This window comes from Eleutherodactylus coqui, chromosome 6 (assembly GCF_035609145.1).
Source record: "Eleutherodactylus coqui strain aEleCoq1 chromosome 6, aEleCoq1.hap1, whole genome shotgun sequence".
In the NCBI taxonomy this organism is placed as follows: domain Eukaryota; kingdom Metazoa; phylum Chordata; class Amphibia; order Anura; family Eleutherodactylidae; genus Eleutherodactylus; species Eleutherodactylus coqui.
The window spans coordinates 237,144,492-237,160,124 of NC_089842.1; the positions used below are offsets into that span (position 1 = coordinate 237,144,492).

The window sequence follows — 15,633 nt, forward strand, 5'->3', positions numbered from 1 at the left end:
CAGGATGCCCCGCAAGAAATTAGCTGTTGTAGAACTATGTGGACAGAAAAAAAAATATTGCGCAGAAGATGGTGGCAGAAAATAATTTAAAAAAAATTAAATGTCTTTAAAAAAAATAAAAGTAAAGGCCCAGTCACATGGGCGCCGATCCGCCCGTGTTCCTGCATGATAAGATGGCCGCACCGCGTGCGGATTATTCTCTGCATGACCGGCTCCATTGTCGGCCATGTGTTCTTACTGCCGGCCGGTGTGGAGAGTCGTCTGCACCTGCAGTGCAGCGGTCGTAAACTACATAAGTTTGGTATTGTAGTAATCATACTGACCCATAGAGTAATGTCATCATATCATTTCTGTTGCAGTTTGTGCATCGTAGAAACAAAAACCAAAAATGGCAACAGCACGCAAAATAAATTTACTATCGGAGGTATACATACGTATAATCTAACCACATTAAAGGGGTTGTCTCGCGAAAGCAAGTGGGGTTATACACTTCTGTATGGCCATATTAATGCACTTTGTAATATACATCGTGCATTAATTATGAGCCATACAGAAGTTATACACTTACCTGCTTCGTTGCTAGCGTCCCCGTTGCCATGGTTCCGTCTAACTTCGGTGTCTTCTTGCTTTTTTAGACGCGCTTGCGCAGATGCATCTTCTCCCTTCGGCTGGTCTTGGAAGCATCGGCGTTTTGGCTCCGCCCCCTTTTCGCGTCATCGCGTAGCTCCGCCCCATGACGTGTGCCGGTTCCAGCCTCCTGATTGGCTGGAATCGGCACATGACGGGGGCGGAGCTACGCGATGACGCGTACAAGGGGGCGGAGCCAAAACGCCGATGCTTCCAAGACCAGCCGAAGGGAGAAGATGCATCTGCGCAAGCGCGTCTAAAAAAGCAAGAAGACACCGAAGTTAGACGGAACCATGGCAACGGGGACGCCAGCAACGGAGCAGGTAAGTGTATAACTTCTGTATGGCTCATATTTAATGCACGATGTATATTACAAAGTGCATTAATATGGCCATACAGAAGTGTATAACCCCACTTGCTGCTGCGAGACAACCCCTTTAAATATTGCAAGGTTCTTAGTATATAATTTGATCAAATTACATTGGCCCATCTACCAACGTCCAGGAGACCAAGCTCTCATCGTAGAAACAAGACATACTGAAAGATGGCAGAAGTTTGAGGGTTTTTTTTATTTTACTCCACTGTTTCTCAGTACATTATATGGTACATTAAATAGTAACATTGAAAAATACAACTCGTTTTGCAAAAAAACAAGCCCTCGTACAGCGACGTCGATGGATAAATGAGTTGCGATTTTTTAATAGAAAAACAATGCTTAAAACAATGAGTTAAATAACTTGAAATTGAGACGTGCAATCAGTTATTCAGTTTTACCAGTGGAATTAGCATGTTTGAATTTTACAGAAAAATCAATTACGTTTGGTTACAAAAAGTTTTTAAAAATTTGTTGCACAGTGTAATCATTACACACCTATGTGATGTCTCTTATACTCTATATAGTGAGGACAGATGATTTTGGTCATGAGTTGCCGCTATTCTGATGCTTGTACCTTTTTAAGGTCCTGCATCTTCCAGGCTATATCACTTTGGGCAGTGGAGCTAGTCCTGGACAATTTCCGGGCATGCAGAACCCAATGCCATAGGCATTTATGAATTCATGAATGGGTGAGTGAGAGCTGCCTCTGATTGGTGAGGTTGTGACCAATCAGAGGCAGCTCATTCAGCAGGCGGGGATTTTAAATCCCCACCTGCTGAATACTACAGAAAGCAGTTCAGGAGAACTGCCGGCCAGACGCGCTGAACTCCGGCTGCAGCGGAAAGGTGAGTATACCTTTTTTTTATTTTTACACATTTTAGGATGATTTTCAGGTAAGGGCTTATATTTTTAAGCCCTTCCCGAAAATTCATCCCGCGCTCGCCGGCACCCCCTTGCTTTCAATGGAGCCGGCTGTATTGCCGGCTCCATTGAATTCAATAGGCTAATATCGTTCTACTGGGACAAGGTGAGTATATATTTTTTTTACTTTTTACACATTTCAGGATGATTTTCAGGTAAGGGCTTATATTTTTAAGCTCTTCCCGAAAATTCATCCCGCGCTCGCCGGCAGCCCATTGCTTTCAATGGAGCCGGCTGTATTGCCGGCTCCATTGAATTCAATGGGCTAACATTGTTCTGCTCTGCCACAGCTGTTACAGCTGTGGCAGAGGAGAACGATCATTATACTGACAGTGCGGGGGAGGGGGGTCTCACTCTTGCCACTATTGTGGCTTACTAGTGTGACCTCGGAGCCCGAAATGCAGCCCTGCATGTTGCTCCTCGCCTGCCCTAAGCATTTCTGTGTTTTTTACATGACTTTGGTGATTTGCTAAGATTTTCACAAATGAAAACCCTAGCGGAGCACCAGTCATATACAAAAATGCTCGAGTCGCCCATTGACTTTAATGGGGTTCGTTACTCGAAACAAACTCTCGAGCATCACTGAAAGTTCAACTCGAGTAACGAGCACTCGAGCATTTTGGTGCTCGCTCATCTCTAATGACTGCATCTGAGGCACCCAGGTCCCACTATTAAGCCAAAATGGGGGCAAGAGCCTGGCGTCACCCCCCAAACAATTTACATGGGACAAACCCTCATTATCAAGGCACATGCACTGGCACATCTTAGCTAAGTACCACACCACCGGCAACCAAGGACAATCACTGCGTGCCATTGACACCGCTGTCTCCTCTCCTGGGTTACATGCTGGCATTGCTGTCCAACTTACCCCCCCCCCCCAACACACACACACGACCCTGCGTCCAAAGCGCACACAAAATTTTCCCTGCATAGTGTTCAGCTGCTCTCATGCCACACGCTTGCTTCATAGCTACTCCACCCTCGTGTCTATTTATAGGTGCATAATGGATGAGGAGGTACCGGAGGCACACACTGCAGAGGGTTGGCAGGGCTAGGCAGCGACCCTCCTTGAAAGTGTGGGCGATAGACCACAATGCTGTTGAGAATTGATGATAAATTGGCGTACGATCATCATTCCAATCCCGTGCCACCTCCATCACAAAATTGTCAGGAGCAGCAAATGTGGGCATAAATGGGACTCAGGTACCAGCACTTCTACACATCTCCACAATGCAGCAATACTCTGTGTGGGAAGCACGTGAGCGGGCCCAGGGTTAGGCTCAGTCCCAGCCTCCACCTTGTGTGACCCCAGGAAATCCATGTGTCCCCACACAATTCATTCTGTGTAGGTGTCAGATAGCTCAACACCGCAGTGGGAAGTCTTTGAGTTCCTTGGGCTCGCCTATGCTGTCAGTGCACAAAGATGGTATTACACAGGAAGAAATCAGAGTGCCCAAACATGACAGAGTTTCACCCAGCCAAGGACCTCGACCCACATTTCTACCCTAGTCAGTCAGTGTATTTGTGCTAGACAGGTAACACACTGCAATGGGAAATCTTTGTGCACCCACAGCATAGGCGAGCCCAAGGAACTTAAAGATGGTATTACACATGAGGAAATCAGAGTGCCCAAACATGGCAGAGTTTCACCCCGCCAAGGACCTTGGCCCACATTTGTACCCTAGTCCATCAGTGTATTTGTGCTAGACAGGTAAAACAACGCAAAGGGAAGTTTTTGTGCAACCACAGCATAGGCGAATCCCTGAAACCCAAGGAAAGTATTACATACATCAGAACGCCCAAACATGGCAGTTTCACCCTGCCAAGGACCTCGACCTCAGCTCACACCCTCACTAATCGTGGGCATAAAGCAGACTCAGATGTTAGTGCAGCTGTGAACGTCTCATTAATGCAGTAACGCTCCTTTTGTTTGGCCCAAACCACTGTCTCAGATAACTGTGGTAACACGGGAGAAAATACATGTTGCCCAGCGCTGAGCCCCAGACCTCAAGCAGGAGGAGGAGGTGGCATAATAAGGCCAAGAAACCATGACCGAGGTAGGACCCGCAATACTCTGTGTGGGAAGGCTCGGTCCCAGCCTCCACCTTGTGTGACCCAAGCTGCCGTGAGTTAAATAGCTATGGTGGCAGATAGCTCCACACCGCAATGGAAAGTCTTTGAGTTCCTTGGGCTCGCCTATGCTGTGGGTGCACAAAGATGGCATTACACAGGAAGAATTCAGAGTGCCCAAACATGCCAGAGTTTCACCCCGCCAAGGACCTCGGCCTGGGCCCACATTTCTGCCTAGTCAATCAGTGTATTTGTGCCAGATAGGTAAAACACCGTGATGGGAAGTCTCTGTGCACCCACAGCATAGGCAGACCCCAGTAACATTTCTGTAGCAAAAGTATAGGCAGACCCCTTTAACATTTCTGTAGCAAGAGTATAGGCGCTATATAATACTGCTGAGCTCTGTTCTCAAGTACGCATCATGTAATTATATGGTCACAGGTTCTTCATCACCACCTATCCTCCACTTATCCTCAGTGCTGCTGAGCTCTGTGCTGTTCTGGTCACATGATTATATAATTACAAGTCCTTCACCACCATCAATTCTCAGTACTGCTGAGCACTATCCTCATCTACAGGTCATTTGATTATATCATAACAGGTCCTTCACCATCACCAATCCTCAGTACTGATAAGCTATGTCCTCATGTACTGGTCACATGATTATATCATCATAGGCCCTTCATCTGCACCAACATTTTCACAGAGGCTCCATTACACCAGTATAATAACTAGAGATGAGCGAGCACCAAAATGCTCGGGTGCTCGTTACTCGGGACGAACTTTTCGCGATGCTCGAGGGTTCGTTTCGAGTAACGAACCCCATTGAAGTCAATGGGCGACCCGAGCATTTTTGTATTTCGCCGATGCTCGCTAAGGTTTCCTTGTGTGAAAATCTGGGCAATTCAAGAAAGTGATGGGAACGACACAGCAACGGAGAGGGCAGGCGAGGGGCTACATGTTGGGCTGCATCTCAAGTTCACAGGTCCCACTATTAAGCCACAATAGCGGCAAGAGTGGGCCCCCCCCCCTCCCAAAAACTTTTACTTCTGAAAAGCCCTCATTAGCATGGCATACCTTTGCTAAGCACCACACTACCTCCAACAAAGCACAATCACTGCCTGCATGACACTCCACTGCCACTTCTCCTGGGTTACATGCTGCCCAACCGCCCCCCCCTCCCTCCACAGCGCACACCAAAGTGTCCCTGCGCAGCCTTCAGCTGCCCTCATGCCACACCACCCTCATGTCTATTTAGAAGTGCGTCTGCCATGACGAGGAACCGCAGGCACACACTGCAGAGGGTTGGCACGACTAGGCAGCGACCCTCTTTAAAAGGGGCGGGGCGATAGCCCACAATGCTGTACAGAAGCAATGAGAAATAGAATCCTGTGCCACCGCCATCAGGAGCTGCACACGTGGGCATAGCAATGGGGAACCTATGTGCCACACACTATTCATTCTGTCAAGGTGTCTCTGCATGCCCCAGTCAGACCAGGCTTTTTAATTCATAGACACAGGCAGGTACAACTCCCTATTGTGAAGTCCCTGTCGACCGACAGCATGGGTGGCTCCCTGGAACCCACCGGCGATACACAAAAATATCCCATTGCATTGCCCAACACAGCTGAGGTAGTAATGTCGTGCTTAATGCAGGTGGGCTTCGGCCAACACTGCATGCCCCAGTCAGACTGGGGTTCTTTACAAGTGGAAACAGATGCATTTATAATTCCCTGTGGACCCACAGCATGGGTGGGTGCCAGGAAGTCACCGGCGGTACATAGAAATATCCCATTGCATTGCCCAACACAGCTGAGGTAGTAATGTCGTGCTTAATGCAGGTGGGCTTCGGGCCACACTGCATGCTCCAGTCAGACTGGTAATATGTACCTTAACAGTAACCGCGTTGGTGGTAATGTGTTGGTGACTGCGGACCTAGTAGCGCGGTTTTATTTTGTTGGTTTTCGGAATGTGGCCAGGATTAAGTGGGCTGTGGCGGGGGATGTTTTTGAGGCACTACGTGTCCTCTCCACGTGTCCGTGGTTATATGCACCTTAACAGTAACAGCGTTGGTGGGAAATGGCCTCGCCGCCATCATGTCTTTGGGAAGCCTCTGTTTCCACACCCCAGAGACATACCATTAGCAGCGGTATAGGCAGAGCCCATAATTAGTAACATTTCAGCCGTAGCATTAGGACAGGCCCCACTAACATATCACTAGCAGCATTATAGGAGGAGCACAGTATGCGTTCCATTTCAGTAATAGTAGCACTCAAGACAGGCCCCAGTAACAATCCCGAAGCAGCAGTATAGTGGGAGCGCAGTCTTCGTTCCATTTCAGTAGTTGCAGTATAGACAAGGCACAAGTTACATTTATGTAGCTAAAGTGTAGGCCAACCCCACACACCTTTCTGTACCATGAGTGCAGGCGAAGAACATAGAATTTGCTATGATTACACTGTAGGCGAGGGGCCACAAAAATTGCTGTATCAACAGTACTAATGTACATCCAAAAAATTGGCCATGGCCAACCAAGAGGGCAGGTGAAACCTATTAATCGCTTTGGTTAATGTTGCTTAAGTGGTAACTAGGCCTGGAGGCAGCCCAGTTTAACGAAAAATTGGTTCAAGTTAAAGTTTCAACGCTTTTAAGAGCATTGAAACGTATAAAAATTGTTTAGAAAAATTATGAGTGAGCCTTGTGGCCCTAAGAAAAATTGCCCGTTCAGCGTGATTACGTGAGGTTTCAGGAGGAGGAGGAGGAGGAGGAGGAGGAGGAGGAATATTATACACAGATTGATGAAGTAGAAATGTCCCCGTTTTGGATGGTGAGAGAGAACGATGCTTCCATCCGCGGGTGCAGCCTACATATTGCTTAGGTATCACTGCTGTCCGCTGGTGCAGAAGAGAAGTCTGGGGAAATCCAGGCTTTGTTCATCTTGATGAGTGTAAGCCTGTCGGCACTGTCGGTTGACAGGCGGGTACGCTTATCCGTGATGATTCCCCCAGCCACACTAAACACACTCTCTGACAAGACGCTAGCCGCAGGACAAGCAAGCACCTCCAGGGCATACAGTGCGAGTTCAGGCCACGTGTCCAGCTTCGACACCCAGTAGTTGTAGGGGGCAGAGGCGTCACGGAGGACGGTCGTGCGATCGGCTACGTACTCCCTCACCATCCTTTTACAGTGCTCCCGCCGACTCAGCCGTGACTGGGGAGCGGTGACACAGTCTTGCTGGGGAGCCTTAAAGCTGGCAAAGGCCTTGGAGAATGTTCCCCTGCCTGCGCTGTACATGCTGCATGATCTCTGCACCTCCCCTGCTACCTGGCCCTCGGAACTGCGCCTTCTGCCACTAGCGCTGTCGGATGGGAAGTTTACCATCAGTTTGTCCACCAGCGCCCTGTGGTATTGCATCATTCTCGAACCCCTTTCCTCTTCGGGAATGAGAGTGCAAAGGCTCTCCTTATACCGTGGGTCGAGCAATGTGTACACCCCGTAATCCGTAGTGGCCAGAATGCGTGTAACGCGAGGGTCACGAGAAAGGCATCCTAACATGAAGTCAGCCATGTGTGCCAGGGTACCTGTACGCAACACATGGCTGTCTTCACTAGGAAGATCACTTTCAGGATCCTCCTCCTCAGGCCATACACGCTGAAAGGATGACAGGCAAGCAGCATGGGTACCGTCAGCAGTGGGCCAAGCTGTCTCTTCCCCCTCCTCCTCATCCTCCTCATGCTCCTCCTCCTCCTCCTGAACGCGCTGAGATATAGACAAGAGGGTGCTCTGACTATCCAGCGACATACTGTCTTCCCCCGGCTCTGTTTCCGAGCGCAAAGCGTCTGCCTTTATGCTTTGCAGGGAACTTCTCAAGATGCATAGCAGAGGAATGGTGACGCTAATGATTGCAGCATCGCCGCTCACCACCTGGGTAGACTCCTCAAATTTTCCAAGGACCTGGCAGATGGCTGCCAACCAGGGCCACTCTTCTGTAAATAATTGAGGAGGCTGACTCACACTGCGCCGCGCAAGTTGGAGTTGGTATTCCACTATAGCTCTACGCTGCTCATAGAGTCTGGCCAACATGTGGAGCGTAGAGTTCCACTGTGTGGGCACGTCGCACAGCAGTCGGTGCACTGGCAGATTAAACCGATGTTGCAGTGTCCGCAGGGTGGCAGCGTGCGTGTGGGATTTGCGGAAATGTGCGCAGAGCCGGCGCACTTTTCCGAGCAGGTATGACAAGTGGGGGTAGCTTTTCAGAAAGCGCTGAACCACCAAATTAAACACATGGGCCAGGCATGGCACGTGCGTGAGGCTGCCGAGCTGCAGAGCCGCCACCAGCTTACGGCCGTTGTCACACACGACCATGCCCGGTTGGAGGCTCAGTGGCGCAAGCCAGTGGTCGGTCTGCTCTGTCAGACCCTGCAGCAGTTCGTGGGCCGTGTGCCTCTTCTCTCCTAAGCTGAGTAGTTTCAGCATGGCCTGCTGACGCTTGCCCACCGCTCTGCTGCCACGCCGCGTTACACCAACTGCTGGCGACGTGCTGCTGACACATCTTGATTGCGAGACAGAGGTTGCGTTGGAGGAGGAGGAGGAGGAGGAGGAAGGTGCTTTAGTGGAGGAAGCATACACCGCCGCAGATACCACCACCGAGCTGTGGCCCGCAATTCTGGGGGTGGGTAGGACGTGAGCGGTCCCAGGCTCTGACTCTGTCCCAGCCTCCACTAAATTCACCCAATGTGCCGTCAGGGAGATATAGTGGCCCTGCCCGCCTGTGCTTGTCCACGTGTTTGTTGTTAAGTGGACCTTGGCAGTAACCGCGTTGGTGAGGGCGCGTACAATGTTGCGGGAGACGTGGTCGTGCAGGCCTGGGACGGCACATCGGGAAAAGTAGTGGCGACTGGGAACTGAGTAGCGCGGGGCCGCCGCCATGCTTTTGAAAGCCTCCGTTTCCACAAGCCTTTACGGCAGCATCTCTAGGCTGATCAATTTTGCAATGTGCACGTTTAACGCTTGAGCGTGCGGGTGCGTGGCGTCGTACTTGCGCTTGCGCTCAAACTGTGGCGCTAGCGACGTCTGGACGCTACGCTGAGAGACATTGCTGGATGGGGCCGAGGACAGCGGAGGTGAGGGTGTGGGTGCAGGCCAGGAGACGGTAGTGCCTGTATCCTCAGAGGGGGGTTGGATCTCAGTGGCAGGTTGGGGCACAGGGGGAGAGGCAGTGGTGCAAACCGGAGGCGGTGAACGGGCATCGCCCCACCTTGTGGGGTGCTTGGCCATCATATGCCTGCGCATGCTGTTGGTGGTGCCTCCCCAGCTGATCTTGGCGCGACAAAGGTTGCACACCACTGTTCGTCGGTCGTCAGGCGTCTCTGTGAAAAACTGCCACACCGTAGAGCACCTTGACCTGTGCAGGGTGGCATGGCGCGAGGGGGCGCTTTGGGAAACAGTTGGTGGATTATTCGGTCTGGCCCTGCCTCTACCCCTGGCCACCACACTGGCTCGGCCTGTGCCCACACCCTGCAGCCAAAATAGAATTTTTTCCCTTGTTTTTCAAAGGACAAGCCACACTGCGTGTATTCAATGAATACTACTAAGTTTAATAACTGTGTTGTGGCCCTGCAAATGTGTCAGAGAACTGCAGTGATGCAAAGTTATTGGCTCCAGCAGATCAGGGATTTCCCATGCAGGAAAAAAATTGGCGCAAGCCTTCAGTAAAACGTAGCTGGCTGCGTCTGATTTTTTTTAACGTTCTGCACGCAGCACACACGTACCCAGAGCCCTGAGGACTGTCAGAGGCAGGCGAAATATAATTTTTTCCCTTGTTTTTCAAAGGACAAGCCACACTGCGTCTATTCAATGAATAATGTATGTCTTCTGGCCCTGCCTACACAATTCTATCCCTGTAGTATTAATGCCGGGTGCAATGCTCTGCACAGCCGGTTTTGAGAAAAAAAAAAAAAATGCAACACTGCTAACAGCAGCCTGGACAGTACTGCACACGGATAGATGTGGCCCTAGAAAGGACCATTGGGGTTCTTGAAGCCTACACTCACTGCTAACACTCTCCCTGCCTAACCACCACTTCTGTCCCTATTGCAGGGCGCAATGCTCTGCAGATCCAATTTTGAAAAAAAAAAATAAAAATACAGTGCTAACACAGTACTGCACACTATTAGATGTGGCCCTGAGAAGGACCGTTGGGGTTCTTGAAGCCTACACTAACTCCTAACGCTCTCCCTACAGCAGCTCCAGCACGATACCACTGTCCCTCAGCTAACTCACAAGGCATCTGAGGCGAGCCGCGGGAGGGGCCGATTTTTATACTCGGGTGACATCTGATCGCCCCAGCCACTCACAGCAGGGGGGTGGTATAGGGCTTGAACGTCACAGGGGGAAGTTGTAATGCCTTCCCTGTCTTTCAATTGGCCAGAAAAGCGCGCTAACGTCTCAGAGAGGAAACTGAAAGTAACCGGAACACCGCGTGGTACTCGTTACGAGTAACGAGCATCCCGAACACCCTAATATTCGCACGAATATCAAGCTCGGACGAGTACGTTCGCTCATCTCTAATAATAACCCATCATGATGGGTCTGATGGCTGATAGAAAACGTCTGTGGATGAAGCTGCTGCAGGCTGATATTTAGTGTCATTCTCTCAGCAGTTGTCTGTGCAGTTATTGTATATGTTGTCAGATATAATGCTGTATCCAGACCGGTGTGTGATGGAGAGGAAAGAAATGTCTCTTACCTGAACATTTCACTCCCAGCAGAGATGCAGAAGGATATGAGCCAGGTTCTGTAGAATGTTCACACCGTGACAAGGACATCTCTCCTTTTGTACATCGTGGATACAACCTCCTCCTGTAATCATCCACATATATCTCCCCTGTGGTCACACGATGTTGTAGATTTGCAGTATTACATCCCAGCTCTCTACAAACCATATTAGCAATGTTTTCTCTGTATCGTGTGTTATAATCCACTCCCCACCATTCTCCTGCATATATCACTTCCACTAATCCTTCACATTCAGTGTTTCCTCCAAAGAGTTCCACTGGAACTGTGAAAATAAACAGAAATTAATATAAAAATCCATGAATATAGGGAAATACTAATATAACAACGTTCGTATCATTCATGACATTCCCACTTCATATGCCCATTAGAGATGAGCGAGCGCACTCATCCGAGCTTGATGCTCGTTCGAGCATTAGGATGTTCGAGATGCTCGTTACTCGAAGCGAGCACCACGCGGCACTCGACTCCATTACATTTCCTTCCCTGAGAAATTTGCGCCCTTTTCTGGCCAATAGAAACACAGGGAAGGCATTACAACTTCCTCCTGTGACGTTCCAGCCATATCCCACCCCCCTGCAGTGAGTGGCTGGCGAGATCAAGTGACCCCCGAGTATTTAAATCTGCCCCGCCCGCGGCTCGCCACAGACACACGCTAAGAGAGATCAGGGACAGTGCTGCTGATGCTGCTGCTGCTGCTATAGGGACAGTGTTAGCGCCTTCAAGAACCACAACGGCCCTTCTTAGGGCCACAGCTCACCTAGTGCATTACTGTTGTGGCTGCTGTGAGCAGTTTTGCACAATTTTTTTTTTAATGTATATCGGGCGTGCAGGCTGTAGCGTTCTCAGGCTGCAGTCTGTACTTCAGTATAGGGGCAGTATTGGTCAGGCAGGGAGAGTGGTAGTGTAGAATCCTGTCTACAAGTACCCCAACGGTTCTTCTTAGGGCAACCTGCGACCATGTGCATTGAACTCCGTGGTTGCTGGGAGTTATAGTACCTCTGCATTGCACAGCCTAGCCTGCGTGCAGCCTTCATTTAGAAATATTTTTCTGTACGCACTTCGCATAGCCTCACTGCAGTCTGCCTCTGTACGCCAAGAAACTGCACATTTTCTACAACGCTCTGTTATACGTGTGCTGTCTCAGACGTTCACGGTCTGCCCGACGCCCATAGATTGAAAGTGCAATACACACTGCCTAGCCTCAGGCTGCATTGCAGAGTAAAATAAGGAGATTTAAAAAAAATTTCCTTTTTACGGCGTACGGTTACCCAGTGCATGTGCCTACGTGGCCTGTGGGACTTTACGTCCATCCAAACTGCATAGTTCACAGCCTAGCCTGCGTACAGCCTTCCTTATAATTTATCTCTGGCTTCATTTAGCGTTATATTACCGCTGTCAGCCAGCAACTGCACGGCAATAATTTACAAACATTTTTACACCGTTCTGTCTCTGCTCGATTCTTAATCCAGCATGCTGAGGGGTAAGGGTAGGGGCAGAGAACGTGGACGCGGTCGCGGTCGAGGACGCAGAGTCCCAAGTGAGGGTGTGGGCATAGACCGAGTTCCTGGTCCAGGTGAATCGCAGCCGGCTGCTGCGGGAGTAGGAGACAGGACAGTTTCTGGGGTCCCCAGCCTCATCTCACAATTAATGGGTCCACGCGGTAGACCTTTATTTAAAAATGAGCAGTGTGAGCAGGTCCTGTCGTGGATGGCAGAAAGTGCATCCAGCAATCTATCGACCACCCCGTCTTCTACGCCGTCCACTGCTGCAACTCTGAATCCTCTGGCTGCTGCTCCTCCTTCCTCCCAGCCTCCTCACTCCATGAAAATGACACATTCTGAGGAGCAGGCAGACTCTCAGGAACTGTTCTCGGGTCCCTGCCCAGATTGGGCAGCAATGGTTCCTCTCCCACCAGAGGAGTTTGTCGTGACCGATGCCCAACCTTTGGAAAGTTCCCGGGGTCCGGGGGATGAGGCTGGGGTCTTCCGGCAACTGTCTCAAGACCTTTCAGTGGGTAAGGAGGTCGATGATGATGATGAGACACAGTTGTCTATCAGTGAGGTAGTAGTAAGGGCAGTAAGTCCGAGGGAGGAGCACACAGAGGATTCGGAGGAAGAGCAGCTGGACGATGAGGTGACTGACCCCACCTGGTTTGATAAGCCAACTGAGGAGAGGTCTTCAGAGAGGGAGGCAAGTGCAGCAGCAGGACAGGTTGGAAGAGGCAGTGGGGTGGCCAGGGGTAGAGACAGGGCCAGAGTGAAGAATCCCCCAACTGTTTCCCAAAGCACCCCGTCGCGCCAAGCCATCATGCAGAGGCCAAGGTGCTCAAAGGGATGGCAGTTTTTAACTGAGAATGCAGACGACCGATGAACAGTGGTGTGCAACCTGTGTTGCACCAAGATCAGCCGGGGAGCCACCACTACCAGCCTCAACACAACCAGCATGCGCAGGCATATGATGGCCAAGCACCCCACAAGGTGAGACAAAGGCCGTTCACCGCCTCCGGGTTGCACCACTGCCTCTCCCCCTGTGCCCCAACCTGCCACTGAGATCCAACACCCCTCTCAGGACACAGGCACGAGCGTCTCCCGGCCTGCACCCACACCCTCACCTCCGCTGTCCTCGGCCCCATCCAGCAAGGTCTCTCAGCGCAGCGTCCAGCTGTCGCTAGCACAAGCGTTGGAGCGAAAGCGCAAATACGCCGTAATGCACCCACACTTTCAAGCTTTAAACGTGCACATTGCCAAATTGATCAGCCTGGAGATGCTGCCGTACAGGCTTGTGCAAACAGAGGCTTTCCAAAAACATGATGGCGGCGGCGGCCCTGTGCTACTCTGTCCCCAGTCGCTATTTTTCACGGTGTGCCGTCCCAGCCCTGCACGACCACATCTCCTGCAACATTGTACGCGCCCTCACCAACGTGGTTACTGGGAAAGTCCACTTAACAACGGACACGTGGACAAGCACAGGCGGGCAGGGCCACTATATCTCCCTGATGGCAAATTGGGTGAATTTAGTGGAGGCTTCTACCAAGTCAGAGCCTGGAACAGCTCACGTCCTACCCACCCCCAGAATAGCGGGCACCAGCTCGGTGCTGGTATCTGCGGTGGTGTATGCCGCCTCCACTAAACCTTCCCCCTCCTCCAACGCAACCTCTACCTCGCAATTAAGATGTGTCAGCAGCACGTCGCCAGCAGTCGGTGTCGCGCGGCCCGGAAGCACAGCGGTGGGCAAGCGTCAGCAGGCCGTGCTGAAACTAATCAGCTTAGGAGAGAAGAGGCACACGGCCCATAAACTGTTGCATGGTCTGACAGAGCAGACCGCTGGCTATCGCCGGTGAGCCTCAAACCGGGCATGGTAGTGTGTGACAATGGCCGTAACCTGGTGGCGGCTCTGCAGCTCGGCAGCCTCACTCACGTGCCATGCCTGCCCACGTCTTTAATTTGGTGGTTCACGGTTTCTGAAAAACTACCTACACTTGTCAGACCTCCTCGGCAAGGTGCGCCGGGTCAGCGCACATTTCCGCAAGTCCAACACGGACGCTGCCACCCTGCGGACCCTGCAACAAAGGTTTAATCTGCCAGTGCACCGACTGCTGTGTGACGTGCCCACAGGGTGGAACTCTACGCTGCACATGTTGGCCAGGCTGTATGAGCAGCATAGAGCTATAGTGGAATACCAACTCCAACATGGGCGGCGTAGTGGGAGTCAGCCTCCTCAATTCTTTACTGAGGAGTGGGCATGGATGGCAGATATCTGCCAGGTCCTCGGAATCTTTGAGAAGTCTACCCAGATGGTGAGCGGCGATGCTGCAATCATTAGCGTCACCATTCCTCTCCTATGCCTGCTGAGAAGTTCGCTGCAAAGCATAAAGGCTGACGCTTTGCGGTCGGAACAGGAAACGGGGGAAGAGAGTATGTCGCTTGATAGTCAGAGCACCCTCAGAGCACTGTTAGTGGCGTCAGCTTATACCTTTGCAACAGGAATATTACAGGAGTCTGTGCATAGTATGGGTGCACTATGTTTTCCCATCACGGTGTTCTACATATCTGACCATAACAAAAAAAAACAGACTGACTAGGGCATGGAGTGTGGGCCGAAGCCAACATGCATTTTATCTCACGTTACCGCAGCTATCTGGTGCACTGCATTGGGGCAAACAAGAGGAGCGATACAGCGCTAATGAGACATTCACAGCTACGCTAGCATTGGAGCCCGCTCTAGGCCCGCGATTGCTGAGAGTTTGTGCAGAGGCCTATGTCCTGGGTGCAGTGAAAGTTCGCTTCTTGCCTACGAATGTTGAAGCTGTTGGCCGAGGCCTATGTCCCGGGGGAAGTGCAACTACGCCAGCTTGGGGCTGTGCAACTTTTTCCTGGCTAATCCAGTCATTGTAGCGGGGAAAGAAAATGTAACTGATTTACTTAGCCAGCTTGGCCTTTTTGCAGGCAAGCGTATAATTTTTTTGGCCTACAGTGTGCGTTAAAGTACCGCTGTCAGCCTCCAAGTGCAGGCCAATAATCGCCTAATTTTTTACAAAGCTCAGTGTCTGCTGTATTCGAAATACACCATGCTGAGGGGAAGGGGTAGGCCTAGAGGATGTGGCCGTGGACGCGGGCGAGGACGCGGAGGTCCAAATGAAGGTGTGGACACAGGCCGAGTTCCTGGTCCAGGTGAATTTAACCGGCTGCTGCGGGATTAGGAGAGAGGCAAGGTTCTGGGGTCCCCAGCTTCATATCACATTTTTGCGTCCACGTCGTAGACCTTTATTAGAAAATGAGCAGTGTGAGCAGGTCCTGTCGTGGATGACAGAAAGTGCATCCAGCAATGTCTCCAGCAACCTG

The 15,633-nt window shown here is 50.9% G+C and overlaps 1 protein-coding gene across 1 annotated transcript in view; it reads right to left on the reverse strand.

Moving 5' to 3' along the window:
* LOC136571905 (scavenger receptor cysteine-rich type 1 protein M130-like) overlaps positions 1-15,633 on the reverse strand; it is a 221,109-nt gene that overhangs the window by 181,231 nt on the left and 24,245 nt on the right. Inside the window, exon 3 of the mRNA XM_066572522.1 lies at positions 10,743-11,054. Within this exon, the coding sequence (XP_066428619.1) occupies positions 10,743-11,054 (312 nt within the window). The remainder of the gene's footprint in view (positions 1-10,742; positions 11,055-15,633) is intronic.